The sequence below is a fragment of the Propithecus coquereli genome, unplaced genomic scaffold, assembly GCF_000956105.1.
Source record: "Propithecus coquereli isolate 6110/MARCELLA unplaced genomic scaffold, Pcoq_1.0 Scaffold27, whole genome shotgun sequence".
NCBI lineage: Eukaryota > Metazoa > Chordata > Mammalia > Primates > Indriidae > Propithecus > Propithecus coquereli.
The window spans coordinates 2,549,440-2,564,919 of NW_012148285.1; the positions used below are offsets into that span (position 1 = coordinate 2,549,440).

General features: G+C 45.0%; 1 protein-coding gene across 2 annotated transcripts in view; it reads right to left on the reverse strand.

Annotated features, from left to right (window-relative positions):
• Window positions 1–15,480, reverse strand: part of ADCY9 (adenylate cyclase 9) — a 111,523-nt gene that overhangs the window by 19,927 nt on the left and 76,116 nt on the right. For both annotated transcript variants that reach the window (XM_012647818.1, XM_012647817.1), the window contains exons 3-5: window positions 14,403–14,593; window positions 3,356–3,460; window positions 1,783–2,000 (exon numbers count right to left, since the gene is read on the reverse strand). In XM_012647818.1, the coding sequence (XP_012503272.1) occupies window positions 1,783–2,000; window positions 3,356–3,460; window positions 14,403–14,593 (514 nt within the window). The remainder of the gene's footprint in view (window positions 1–1,782; window positions 2,001–3,355; window positions 3,461–14,402; window positions 14,594–15,480) is intronic.

Consider the following 15,480-nt stretch of genomic DNA (forward strand, 5'->3'; position numbering starts at 1 on the left):
ACCAGGGATAAAGAGGGACACTTCAAAATGACAACAAGGATCGATTCATCAGGAATATATAACTCATAAATGTGTATGCACCTAAAAAAGAACTTCAAAATACTTGAAAGAAAAATTGTCTAGACTAAAGAGGAACATACACAATTATAGTTGGAGATTTTAACACCCTTCTCTCTCAACAATTGATAGAATAGATTAAAAAAATTAAGTAAAGAGATAGAGGATCTGAACAATTTTACCAACCACTTGGATCTAATTAATGTTTATGGATTGCACATCCTATAAATGCAGAATATACACTCTTTTCAAGTGTGTACGATATGTTCACCAAAACAGACATGTGAGGTCACAAAACAAGTCTCGATTAATGTGAAAGGACTGAAACCACAGAGATATGCTCTTAGATTATGACAACATTAAATTAGACATTAACAGCTAACATCTAAATACCATTCCTCACTACAAAGGCTCTTTGGACAAACAGCTGATTCCTCAGCTAGGACAGGAAGGAAAATATAAAATGAGCCTGGAACATATCTCGCTAGAAAGTAAGAAATTGCTCAAAACAAATGGTGGGGCCATGTCACAGCCTAAAGGGGGCTCCCATTGGCCAGATTTGGGATAATTAGAGCATCCAAATATAATCTGGACAGTGATGGATTATAGCCCATTAAATAAAACAGGAATGCATGAGTTCACGATGATAACAGATAGATAGATAGATAGATAGATAGATAGATAGATAGATAGATAAGACAATGAATGGGAGGGAGGACTGTTCTTCACAGTGGAATGCCAGGAGCCAAATGACAAATGTGCAAGGTTGGAAAATCACCATTTGATGCATCACAGTAAAGACTGTTTTAGGCAAGGATCGTCAATGGAATAATTCAGTCTGATGAGGAATGGAATATTTACAAGATTTTAAATATCTTCCTACAGATTCCTTATTAGTCATAAGGAGAAAATAATAATTCTAGGTCAGAGAAACTGGCAACACCTTGTCTGGTTAATCAAAATGAATATCACTGATGAGGAACAAATAAGCACCGTGTACCTCTGGATATAAATAATGCCCTGAGAGGGACACAGCGTCACCTCTGTAGTATCTGGCCAGAAAGGCAGAACCTGACTCTGATCATGAGGAAATACTACATGAATGCAACTTTAGGAATATTTTATAAAAGGCCTGGGCCTGTGTTCTTCACAGATGTCAACATGATGAAAGACAAAGCATGCTGAGGAACTGTTCCAGATTTAACAAGACTAAAGAGGCATGACGACCAAATTGTGCGAGCTGTGATATTGGACTGGATCCTCGACTACGGGAAAGTGCGGTCAAGGACATGCTGAACCCAGTGAGAAAATCAGAATATGGAGTGTATTTTAGATAAAAATATCACAGCAGTGTTAAACTTCCTGAATTTAATAAGATTATGTCAAACAACATCCTTGTTTTTAGGAAATACGGTAGGAAGAGGTAAAGAGCAGGATGTGTCTAACTTACTGTCAAATGGTTCATGGAAAATAAAAAATAAATTTCATAGAGGGAGAAAGAGGAAAGGAGAAAGAGAGAGAAGAGCAATAACAAAATGCTAAAAGTTAGTAAATCAGCAAAGGGTATTAAGGGAATTCTATGTATTTGTGCAACTTTTCTGTAAGTTTCAAAATGAAAGTAATATACTGACCATAGAGGACCAACACATGCGGCTAAGGCAAAGCAACGAAAGAGGAGATTTCTACCTGCAACCTCTGCTTTCGACACAATGGCTCCAATCTTACCTGTCTTCTTTGATGACATCCACAAAATGGGCGTCAGTTTTCTCCCGGATGTTCTTGAATCTCAGCGGAAGGAGAGCCGACTGGTCCAAGCTCACCCCTGCCCACCTGCCCTTTTCCTGTAAGATCTCACACAGAGAGGTCTGACTGTTGGTGAGCTTCTCCTCTTGGGGAGGGCTCAGAAGTCCATTTTGAGTTTTAGAACTAGGTCCTCCAGAAGCCTGCCTCAAGACAAAGAGGGGGCAAACATCGAAAGTGAAGTGGCGCAGGGAACACGCGCTTATCCCCAGCCCTGAGCTCTCTGCCACGCCAGGGTCCCCCCGCACTATGTGCCAGACGTTGTGACCTGTCCGAGGGGCCTGCACCTGCACATCTGCTCTTAACCAAACGCTCAGCCTCTCAGCCAATCTGCTTCTCCCTGTTGCCCTATTTCCTCAAATGGCATCTCCGGGTGTTCAGGCCACCAGGAAAGTGATATGCTGGGAAGAGACAGCAAGGAGCTGGAAAGTGGAAAGTTGGGGTTCTAGGAGTTTGTTCACTACAAACTAGAGCTAGGGCTCAGGGGGCAGTGTGGAAGATTTGGGGGCTCAGGGAAGTGTGAGGATGGGTCCAGGGAAAGGAAACATGGAGCCGTCTGTTCTGTGGCTTAGGAGACGTGTATGAACACAGGGGCCTGTGCTGTGGGTGCTGACCGTGGCTGTTAGGGACAAGGGTTGACCTGCATGCAGTTACTTGGCAGATGATGAGAGGAAGGAGGATGGCAGAGCCTGGGCCCCTGGGGAGTCAGCCTGCACAAGCCTCCTTTTTTTTTGAGATAGCAATTTGCTTTGTTGCCCAGGCATGAGTGCAGTGGCACAATCATAGCTCACTGAAACCTCAAACTTCTGGGCACAAGTGATCTACCTGGGACTACAGGTGTGTACCACCACACCTGGCCAATTTTTCTAATTTTTGTAGACATGGGGTCTCACTATGTTGTTCAGGTTAGTCTCAAACCCCTGGCCTCAAGCGATCCTCCAGCCTCAGCCTCCCAAAGTGCTAGGATTACATGTGTGAGCCACTGTACCCGGCCTGCACAAGCCTTCTTGATGGGCTTTCAGGTTTGGGCTTTATCTGCCTTCCACTTCAGTCCTGACCTTCTTCTCAAAGTCCAATTTTTCTGGTAGCCTCCTTGCTGCTTGCCCTAACTCTGACCCTCTCTTCATGGTGCATTTCTCATCTTGAAGAATCCCCTCTCCTCTTTGCACATCTATATTCTACCATATGTTGAGTCCATCTCCCAGCCCCAGAAATCCTTTCCAAAACACTCTAATACACATATTTTAAAACTCTTATTGTCCACTAAAGGAGTCCCACTCAGTTCAGCATGTGAGTGTGCTCTTTCACGTGGGCTAGTTCTGACTCTCCATCTTGTTCTTTATTGGTCTACTCAAAACCCAAAGGACTAGAAGGCATGGAGTGGTATTACCTAAGAGGAGTTATTCCCAGAACTAAGAAGTTGACAAGACAGGAATGTCACCTTAGGTGGATGCGCCAGGAGAGGAACTGACAGGAACAACAGCCATGAGCTTGTTACCTTGGTGCTGTTTTTATGCTCATCTTGACAGCCATTTTGGACGGCTCCTCCTTCTGCACCAGCTTCAAATTTGGGAGCAAACGTGATTCCACATGAAAGGCAGGTCTACGAGAAAAACACAGACCATGGAAACATACCCAGAAAAGGTGACCATGATGTGTAATTCAAACAAGTCTGATGCTATTGCAATTTGCTGTCACGTAGGATGGTCGTGGCCAGTGAAAGCCTTACTGAACCACTCCAGGATGAACTAAAAACAAACTGGCCAAGTTGAAACATACAAAAACCTGTACACAAACACAGGGCAGCATTATCTACAACAGCCAAAAAGTAGAAACTCAAATGTCCACTGACTGATGAATGGATCAACTGTGGCCTATCAATATAATGGGATATTATTCAGCCATAAAGAATAAAACACTGTTGACTATTCTGTCTGGTTATTAAATAGTTCATCTGGTAATTTAACATCCTTGATCATAGAACAGTCATCCTTGGTATCTACTCTTCTGTAGTCATTTGGTCACTGGAATCTCTTGGCATTAGTTTGTTTCAGGCATTTTTTTCTCTCCTCAAGTCCGCCTGATGTGCTTTAGGAAGAGGCCACCTGCTCCTTAGGTATGCCCCCAGCACATTGGCTTTCCTGGCTTTGTAAGATGGTCTATGCATTTAGAGCCATGAATATGCAAAACCAACAATCAGACCTGTTGGGCACCAGAGGGCACACTGAACACAGCTGGGGGTTCTGCACAGGCTTCCCCACATCCGAGTCAAGGCCACACAATGTGCTGTGAAGGGGCTAAAGGCCAGTGAGACTGGAATGGCCTGTGGGGACGAGGCTGATCTCCGGGAGCCTGAGGCAGCAGTCTTCACAGTTGGGCAACTCAATGCTACATTTACAAATATTTACAAACATTTACAAAAGGCTGCTTGGCCTGTACCCTGCTGTGAAAAGATGTTCTAATACAAAGGTGAGGTCTTATAGAGCTGCCCATGAAAGAACCTCAGGAGCAAAGGCATAGGCTGTTGGAGCTGGAATGTTCATTGAGGGTATGGGAAGCTGCGCTTGAGGTCAGGGGTCATTTGGGTCACATGGCCAGCTGTAGAGACCCACAGTCGGGACTCTCAACAGCCTGCCCAGTGCTCACTGCTCACTCTGCGCTCCCACAGCAGCTCTGTGCAGGGACTGGGGACTGGGTGGCGGGAACTCCTGCGGACCCCAGTCCCCCTGGGCAGGGCTGTCCCAGGCAGGAACCTGCATAACCCCGATCCAGCAGCCCATCTTTTCATTGCACTTTGAAAATGTGGCTCTTTGTTTTTCCATTTCTTCCTCAGCTATTTTCCTTTTGGGGGAGAAATTTTCTAGATGAAAACTTTAAAACAAATGAAACAAAAAAATCTTAGAGAAATCCACATACCCTGATGGAGATATTCTCGTATCTCAACATTCCCTCTGATCTGTAGTGAGAGGGCCCTTCTACCAGAAGGTCCCACTGTGCATCGCTGGGTGGGTTTGTTTCTCTCTCCCCACCCCACAGCAATTTTCCTTTAACTATTTGCCACCTTAATTTTAATCTGGATTAAAACATTTTACAAACTGGTTTTTGCCAAGCACTGATACCTCCATGAACTATCTCCCAGCCCGTTAAACATCCGTCTGGCCTCCTGAACAGGTGCGGGCATCTCCTCCCCTGCCGAGAAGCCCTCACTGGGAAAAGCATTTCCAACCTCAGCGACCTGCACACGCGGAGGTGCCTTACCACCCTGGGAGGCGAGCCCAAGCAGCTGACCCACAAGGGAGCAATGCTGGCAGGCACATTAGAGAAAAATCAGTGTCATAATGATAGCAGCTGCTATGATTTAGAAATGTCTGTGTTTTAAGGACCTGCCAAAGTCGGGCCCTCATCCACACAATGTTTGCAAGTCTCGTGTGTGATCTCAGTTAATCCTCGTAACAACCCTGTGGGGCAGAAATGACCATTCTGCAGATGCTGATGGACTCCAGGGCTCCAGGCCTCCAACCACCATTGTTGCTTGGCTCTGGCCTCCCGTCCTGGCACAAAGAGGACCCAGGAATAATCCTGGCACTTTGGTTTCCTATGCCTTGTTCCCCTGAAGTGACCCAAGCAGCTACGACTGTCCTCCTGGTTCTTTCAAGTGGCACCACTGGCACTCGGGCACCAAGGGAAACTTCAAGATCAGCTCCTGGGGTCCCCCAGAAAGCGTATTCTGCAGGCTAAGGAGTTCGCTGGCTGTTGCCTGGGTAACCTGAGATTCCTTGGAGAATACCCAAGAGCAAACTCTGCAATTTCCCAGATTATCTTTGCTCCTGCCCCCCGGGTGGATGTGGGCCTTGAAGGGAAGATTATTTCTCTAACACACTTGGGCACATTTGCATTCATTTTCAACACATTTCAACACATGTACCCTACATTCTGGTCAAAATATATGGCGTCGATCTATAAAATAGTTTTTTTTCAAGGTTATTTCTCATCCCAAGATAAATCGTTTCTCAGCCAACAGCTGTCCCTTTTCATAACTGTCAAGGGAGAAAGCAAGGAAACCTCTTTTCTGGGAAATGAGGAGGAAACAACATCAGAAAAGTCCTGGCTTTGCCTGTTTAGTCTGCTGAACAGGAGTATTGAGCAAGATGTCGTTTTATAGAAGAAGCACCCTCTGCTCCCAAACTCAAAATCATGTTGAACATGGCAAACAGGAATAATAATGACATTGCAACAATAAGAACAAATACAATTTACTGAGGTGTCCTTCCACACTCTCTGGGTGTTATCAATTTATTTAGTCTTCATAAGCATCCATTATGCAGGTACTATGACTGGCCCCATTTTACAGATGAGGAAACTGAGACAGAAAGGGGAAGGGACTTGCCCAGAGCCACACAGTTAGAATGGCAGAGGGGAGCTAAAGCACAGGCAGCAGAGCCCTCAGCTCTAACCACCACGCACGCATATCTCCGGCTGAACAGGGACTGCCTGTAACGAGGGGCAGAAGTACTGGGGCTTAGCGTATGTCACTGGTGGGCCAGGGCATCATTATTTAAGCTAATGGATTAGGTACAGGCATGAACACTTCAAAAAATACATGATTTCTACTAACAAAATATTACAGAAAAATAAAAGTAGAATATTCGAGGAAAATAGAAGCAGGAATTATCACAGAAAAAGAAAGGCATCCCAGAAGCTGTAGGAGCAGATACAGACAGCCTGAGCATACTAGAGACAAAACAACAAACAAAAACTTGTAAAGCTCAGATATAAGATCTCAAAGCCACATGGCATAGAGACAAAGAGCCCTGAACTTCTCATTCAATTCCTCGGCCCTAAATGACCACTGCGCTTAATAACTAAAGCTGGTAATGACGACCCGGGTCAAGAATAAATTAAAACATATTTAACAGACCGTAAGGCAAGAAGACTGTTACTATGTTGTGGCGATATTCCATCGGAAAGTCAGAATGAGAAAACTATTTTGTATTTTGGGAAATTTCATTTACGTACAACACTTCACCACCTGATGAGGCCAGGTAAATAATCCCGCACATATCTTTCCATTTCCATATAATATGTAGATTTTCTTATTTTTGAAATAATTTTAGACTTACAGAGAGTGGGAAAGAGCTTGGGAAGTTCGCAAATACCCTTCACCATATATAACCATGGTACAGTAATCAAAACTAAGAAGTTAACCCTGGCACAACACTATTAACTAAATACAAACTTTACTCAGATGTCCCCAGTTTCCCCCAGAGATGCTGTTCTGTTCTGGGCCCCATGCAGCATCCCGCACTGCATCTGGTTCTCTTGTCCCCTCACTCCCCTCCAGTCTGTGGCAGTTCCTTAGTCTCTCCTTGTCTTTCGTGACCTTGACACTTTTGATGTGTCCCGGTCAGGTAGCTGGTGGAACATCCTTGGATGTGGATCTGTCTGATGCTTTCTCACGAGTAGGCTGAGGTCTGGGATTTGGGGGAAGACCGCAGAGCTCATGTGCCCTTCTCAGCACACCCTACCGGGGTGCGTGATGTTCTTGTGTCTGGTTAACGGGGGTGCTCGCTTTGACTGTCAGCAAAGGTGGGGGCTGCTGGGTTTGTCTACTGTAAAGTTACTATTCTTCCCTTTATAATGAATACATATTTTGGGGGGGAGATGCTTGGAGGCCGAGCAGATATCCTGTTTCTCCTTAAACTTCTGCCCACTGATGCTAGAAGTCCCAGATGGATCATGCCAGTAGCAATTCCCACTGTGCTGTCCTAATGGTGATTGTCTATTGCTCTCATTCGTTCTGCATTTACTCTCTGGAATTCTTCCATAAGGAAGAGTTGTCAATTTATAGTTGATTCGCTTTCTCCTCAATGAAGGAAACACACACACACATGACTAAAACTATAGGTAAAACTTGAAAAGTACTTTTTAAAAAAACTTACCTTACATCCACATTTCAGAGCCAGCAGTTAGACTATTATTTAGTTTTATAACAGCTTTATCAAGATATAATTCACATACAATTCACCCATTTAAAGTGTATAATTCAATGGTTTTCAGTATATTCACAGGGTTGTACAACCATCAGCACTATCAACTGAGATTAGCATTTATAATAAATACTTAATTGCTAAACTTAATATGTACGAGTGTATATATAAAATATAAACCTATTATTTTTTCAATTTCTGTAGGGACCTAGAAGGCTCCCTACTTCCTCAAACTGGGCTGACCGAGCCGATTCATAATGCTTTTACACACAGACAACAAGCAGATAAAAGAAGTGATCATTTATTTAGGGCCATTTTAAAAAGTCACAGCAACTGTCACAAAAGGATGGTTCCCTGGGATAGTGACCTCAACGGAGAAGGATAAACCTTTGAAAACAGGACAGGTCCTCTCTGAATTGTCCTTATGTGGGCAAATGCACATCATTAGCTTCATTACTGACTGTAAACGCGTGGAAACACCCCATGGCCACTCAGGCCGAAGTTCTGAATAATGGACGAAGGTAAACTCATGAAGACAGGCCAAGCAGGTGCGTTCCCAGGGAGGTCTCATAGAGACGAACGGAGATGCTTTCCAGCTCAAGTGGTTCACTGGTCAGAACCAACGTGATGAAAATCATTCCATATTTGGTTTTCATTTCCTTTTTCTTCATGAAGATGCTGGGAAAGAGTTTTTTTTTTTTTTTTTTAGACAGAGTCTCACTGTGTTGCCCGGGCTAGAGTGCTGTGACGTCATCCTACCTCACAGCAACCTCAAACTCCTGGGCTCAAGCAATCCTTCTGCCTCAGCCTCCCGAGTAGCTGGGACTACAGGCATGTCCCATCATGCCCGGCTAATTTTTTTTTCTATGTATTTTTAGTTGTCCAATTAATTTCTTTGTATTTTTAGTAGAGATGGGGTCTCGCTCTTGCTCAGGCTGGTTTCGAACTCCTGAGCTCAAACAATCCGCCCGCCTCGGCCTCCCAGAGTGCTAGGATTACAGGCGTGAGCCACCGTGCCCGGCCAGGAAAGAGTTTTTATTGACATGTGGAGCCGTGATCCCTCTGCTGCCCACAGTGTTACAAGAAAAGGGCGGAAAACACCCGCTGCAGCGCTGAGGCCACATTTAGCAGCCACGGTGCTATGCTCCCGTGTTGTGTTCATGACGTGGTCACATCAGAGAGCATTCATCTCCATAGCAGCGACCAAGCGCAAAAACTGTAAGAATCTCCCTCAAATCAGAACAAGGGGAAGTGGGACTTTCCCAAGAGGGTCAGTGACTTCTTGTGGGCAATTCAGAATTGTCCCTTGGCCTCCTCCTGTCCTTTGCTCCCACTGTGGCCACATCCCTCTCACTCTGCATGGGGTGAACAGATGCACACCCCAGTGTTAACTGAGCTTCTGCTCCAAATGCAGCATTTACAGGCATTACTCCAGCTAATCTCCAAACAATCCTGGGAGGTTTCCTCCTCATCACTATCTCACTGATGAGGAAAACTGTGGCTTAGAGCAGTGGGACCCAACCTTTTTGGCACCAGGGACTGGTTTCATGGAAGACAATTTTTCCACAGACTGGGGGCAGGGGGCATGGTTGTGGGATGATTCAAGCGCATTGCATTTCTTGTGCAGTCAAACCTCCCTGCTAATGATAATCTGTATTTGCAGCACTAGTATCTCCGCCTCAGCTCCACCTCAGATCATCAGGCATTAGATTCTCATAAGAAGCACGCAACCTAGATCCTTCGCATGCGCAGTTTACAGTAGGGTCCACACTCCTATGAGAGTCTAATGCCACTGCTGATCTGACAGGAGGCAGAGCTTATGCGGTGATGCAAGTGATGGGGAGAGTCTGTAAATAGAGATGAAGCTTCACTCGCTTGCCTCCTGCTGTGTGGCCCAGTTCCAAACAGGCCACAGATCGGTACTGGTCCACGGCCCAGGGGTTGGGGACCACAGGCTTAGAGAAATTAAGTGATTTCACAGTCCCAAAGCCAAGGCTCTGAGGAGGACCTTCTCTTCTAAGTCTCACCCAAGCTGCCTTCCCTGATGCCAACACACAGAGCCTTCATCTGCAGTGCTTGCGCCTCGGCACCCTTCTGACCCCTCCTTCCTCTGCCCTAAGCCCAAAGGGTGTCTCTTTTTTTTTTTTTTTTTTTTGAGACAGAGTCTCACTCTGTTGCCCAGGCTAGAGTGCCGTGGCGTCAGCCTAGCTCACACCAACCTCACACTCCTGGGCTCAAGTAATCCTTCTGCCTCAGCCTCCCGAGCAGCTGGGACTACAGGCATGTGCCACCATGCCCGGCTAATTTTTTTCTATATATTTTTAGTTGTCCGATTAATTTCTTTCTGTTTTTAGTAGAGACGGGGTCTCGCTCTTGCTCAGGCCGGTCTCGAACTCCTGAGCTCAAACAATCCGCCCACCTCGGCCTCCCAGAGTGCTAGGATTACAGGCGTGAGCCACCGTGCCCGGCCCCAAAGGATGTCTCTGCACACTCAGACTCAGAGAGTGAGTGCCAGGGCTCAGGCAGTCTCTGTCCCCCATTACGCATGTCAGGGCCTTCCTGTTGAGAACCTCTCACTGCCGGTCACTTCAAGACACCAAGATGTGGGTGTGGAAAGGGTTCCCTTTGACCTATGGCTTCAGGGCCAAAGCCCTTAGCCTTTGACATCATTATCATCTCCTGGTAGGTTGTTGCAGTACTCAGCCTGTTTTATATTAGGTAAGAATTTTCCAGCTATGAACTGGTAGATAATGTAAAGACATGCAGGACACAGGCTGGGCAAAGTGGCACACATCTGTAATCCCAGCACTTTGGGAGGCCGAGGTGGGAGGATTGCTTGTGGTCAGGAGTTCGAGACTAGCCTGAGCAAGAGCAAGACCCGGTCTATTAAAAATAGAAAAATTAGCCAGGTGTGGTGGGGTACTCCTGTAGTCCCAGCTACTCTGGAGGCTAAGGCAGAAGGATCCCTTGAGCCCAGGAGAGTTTGAGGTTGCAGTGAGCTATGATGACACCACTGCACTCCAGCCCAGGGGACAGAGTGCGACTCTTTCTCAAAAAAAAAAAAAAAAAAAAAGACATACAGGACACACATGCTTCACAGACATTACACTGGTTCTAAATAGTTCTGCCTGAGTTTGGTCCTTCTTAGTCTGGCTCCATAGATCTTATATCTGTGTGTGTGTCACTGAGGAATTAAAAAGCCAAAAAAGAAATTATAATTATCTATTACATGTTAGGCACCAAGTTGGACACTTGGGAAATACCTAAGTTATTTAACACATGGTCCCTACATTCAAAGAGCTCACAGAAAGGTGCAGAGGAAACAAAGATTTAAGACAGTGCACATTCCAGCCAAGTGCCGCAGACTAGAGGAACCAGGAACTGGAGAGGAGGAGGCAGCGATCAGCGGCGGGAGGCAGAGCAGACTGAGGGAGCTGGATGCAGGGAAGCAGAGAAGAGTTTAGAGGGAAGGGGAGGCCACAGGCAGCACAAGCAAGAGGAACAGCGGGAATAGGACATGCACGTACTCGTTCGGTGTTTACTGAACACCCTTGCTCTAGTTTCTTGGTCCTTGCCACAAAACTCCTTCCACCAGATGAGACCCCAAAAGGTCTCACTCACAACACTAGCCCTACAAGGTGTAGCTTGAAAAAAAAAAAAAATCTGTGCCCAAGAAGGCCTGAGAACGCTGCATAGCACACCCCTCTCCACAGACCAAGCTGTATCTATTAGCATACTACAGGCTCTGAAAACTCCTGCAGTAAAGAAATCTTTTCGATGTTGTTTAACTCAGAATTTCCCAAATTTGCTTGACCACCAGAGCCCTTTTTTATGCTTGACACCTATTTCCATCCTGAGAAACTACTGTGCCAGGGCACATACCTTGGGAGACACTGCCTTGTGCCAGGTCCCTGTAGCTAGGCAGGAGAGGATGGGAATGGGGGGTGGTGACAGAAATGCCCACAGGAGTAAACTCTTGCTGGACGAGGCGGTGGCAGTGACCATGGAAAAGCAGCCTGCTGTCAGAAGAGTCAACAGAGCCTGGCACAGGATCATAAGGAACCAGTCAGTGATGCCACCTCATTGGTCAGCTAACCTCAGTGCAGACAATATTACTACGGCAACAAACCAATGACATACACGTGAGGCACTGACAAGTCTGTAGGATAAACCTACCCAAAGAATATATGAGCACGCTCCCGGCATTTCACATTTCTATTGTTCAAAATCTCTTACTTGAGGGGAAGTCTCATGTGTCAGATTATAATCTATGTTGTCTGTAAAGCAGATCTCAGCCTTCTCTTTTCTTTTCAAATTTAGGATTATGGTTCATGACGACTGCTCCCGGTCACCCAGGACTTACAATTCACAGGGAGCGTGGACGCCTGCCCTCCCCCATCCCAGAGAAGGCAAGATTTTAAGAGGCTCCCTGAGGTGGCAGAGCCTGACAGGAAACCCAGGCTTCCATTTTTCCATGTTCCTTCCTCTCTACTTGTGGAATCCAAATAATTCTAGCTTTCTGGGACAGCCCTCATCTCAGATATCCTATTATCCTTCCCAAACCATCAAAACATCCCAGAAATCATGCTTTGTGATCCAACTCATCTTTCCATCCTGGAAGGGGGCACAAAGATCTTTTTGTTTTGTTTGGCTCAAATTCCTTTGGGTAAACAGACAACTTAATAGATCACAAGATTTTCAGAAAACTTTCAATGATTATTTGGAAAATCTATATATGGCAATAGAATATGCTAAATAGTTCTCGTCCATCCGGATCAAAACAAGTATATATGACTAGAACAAGAAACGTTCTTTTGGGGTGAAAGAAAACCTTCTTAAGGCAATTTAGCATAGAATCACTGTCACTAAAATTCCAAGTATGTAATACGGTGCTCTTAGCAACGGCATCCTTGAATGGATAGAAACACACACATACTCTAAAATGGCAGACAAACACAACAAATCATTTATTTTGGCTTTGAGCTCTATTTCTCTACTTAAATACAGCTCAGTTTGCAGCCTAGAAGAAACAATTTCTCCCCGATTAATAAAACCATATTTGGACAGCCATGCTATTGCATTCCTCCCACACCACCTCCTCCCTGCCTGTGCTCCGGAACAGCCTCCAAGTGAGGGCTCCTCTTTCTGATCCCTGCAAACCATCAGCCCAAGCAAGGAGCTGTCTCTGAAGTTTGCAGGTATTCAGGAAGCTTCGGCTATATTATTACATTCAGTTATTCAGCTATAACTGTTATGCATGTGCCAGAAAGAGCATGGGAAAGAGAGGGTCTAATACCACTCTCACCCAGGGGTGGTTCTGCCCTCCCCAGGGGACATTGGGCAATGTCTGGAGATGTTTCTGGATGGCACTGCTGGGGGAAGGGATGCTACTGGCATCTTGTAGGTAGAGGCCAAAGATGCTGCTGACAGTCTGAGAGTGCACAGGACAGCCTCCTATAGCACAGGATTACCTGCTCCAAAATGTCAATAGAGCCAAGGCAAGAAACCTGCATTACATTAACAAGACACACAAGGAAAATGATATATGAGCACTGTCAATAGACCTGAATGATAATTGCAAAAAGTAACTGTGTGATAGGCACTATGGATGCCAATATAGTAAGATAATCTGGACAACCCAGATGACTGCCACACTCTGAAGAATGTTAAGCTCAAAGAGCATCAGCTAGCGTTCAAATCTGTTAACGAATGTGGGTAAGTAAGAATGTACCGGATTAAAGCCATAACAATAGGCCATCATTCTAATATATCGTTTTGTTATCTGAGAGCACAAAATAGTGAAGTAGAACTGTTTTTACTGTCTTTCTCTCTCTCTTTTTAAAAATGGAAACAGCAAATATTTAAACTATAAAAATACACTGAAGGTACCAGTGGGGGAACTCAATCGAATGTGAACACCGAGGAACAGCTCAGAAACTGGAATGATTTCACATGCCCAAGGCAGGCCATGTTAATTCCTTGGCAGTTTATCATGACATAAAGTCCGTCCAGAAACAGGCACTGCCAGACGGCCACCAGGGGGGCTCGGTTCCAATAATGGAACACCTCAGGGTTCTCAGAAACCAGTATTGTTTCAGTGAGCCACGTCGCAAGATTTATCCACACCAGCAGAATTTAAAGTATCATAAAATAGTGGATTTCAAGAGATGTAGCAGTATTTGAGAAAGTGGTTCCTGAAATCAGATATAAACTAGCTCTTGACATAAGATGCAAAGATAGCCACCTTTACTGTCACTTAATTGTTAGCTTGTAGAGATCCCAAAAGGCGCTGCAGGTCACAGAAAGACAAAATAATGAATAACTCAGGTGCGAAGCATCTTTATGCAATGCAGCAAGGAAACGGAGGTGTACAAATGTCAAAAAGCAAGGATGTTAAAAATGTAAAATGCTTCTAACTTTACAGTAAATTTAAAAATTGTGAAAACCAAATCGAAGGCCATTCTGAGTCATTTGCCTCAGACCTGGAGGCTGGTTATTATTGCACATGTTCTACTGCAGAATTAATAAAGTTTTAGAAGTAGGAAAAAAAAAACTAACCTTAAGGTTATCAAAGGTTCTGACAGTCTGCGCCAGGTCACTGACACTCCCTGACGATGCTGTCCCCTGTCCCCTAGGGCCTGAGGACACCTGTGAGCCGTCAATGACCTCAAAGCCAGAAAGCAAGGCCTCTGCACAGCTGCAGCGAGACTCCTTGGCTCTCTGACCCGATATCAGGTATGTCTTCAAACCTACGATGGATAAAAATTACAATCAGCACAGAGTGAAACCACCGTTTGTTGACACACAGCTCGAACTTGCCCTCTAAGGAGGACACGTTCTGGAAAGTTGAGAGTAGAGTGAGAGTGTGAATATCTCATATTTTATGACTGACTTCCATGATCTTCTCAGACAGTTGTAGCCTCAGAGAGACCATTTGCCTCCAAGACACACTGTTTACTCACATTATGTTTTCTTTGAATAATGGCTGCACATTTACCTTCAGGCTTAGAATAAGCATTAAAAAGTTCCTCCGTGGAAGGGCCATGTGACCTCTCTGTGAAGGCAGCAGAGCAGACTGACGCTGAGCTCTACATACTGCTTGGGCTTATTTTGACTGTAAACACCAGTCCCTGACATTTATAACCGTCAGTCTAGATGTAAGGGTGACCTTGTATCCTGATCATCTTACCTGTGTCAGAGACTACAAAACTACCACGAAAAGTAAGACCACATCGTGGATCAACAGAGGTAATTAAAACCTCCCTTGTTGCGGATTTACAGAGTGTCCATTTTCTACTGGATCTGGACATTCATCCCAGGAACACTCAGCTTTTGTTAAGCTGAGGTCCACGTGCATCTTATTCTTTCATAAAATCTCTATTTAGAAAAAAAGTTGGTCAAATGGACAATTAACCTGTATCTTTATGATTCTCACTAAAGGCTGAAAGGACACACTGATACGTGCTACACTGTTTAGCAGCTGTTACAGGCAGGTGGGTCCTTGCTCTGGGTATTCAGAACTATCTGCTGGGAAAATACTGAGGAGCAGCTTTTCCAGGAAGAACTCAAGGAATTTTTGAAAAAGAAGCAAACTTTATTTAAAGAAAGCCATTGTTAGTCCTTATTGGAATTTAAC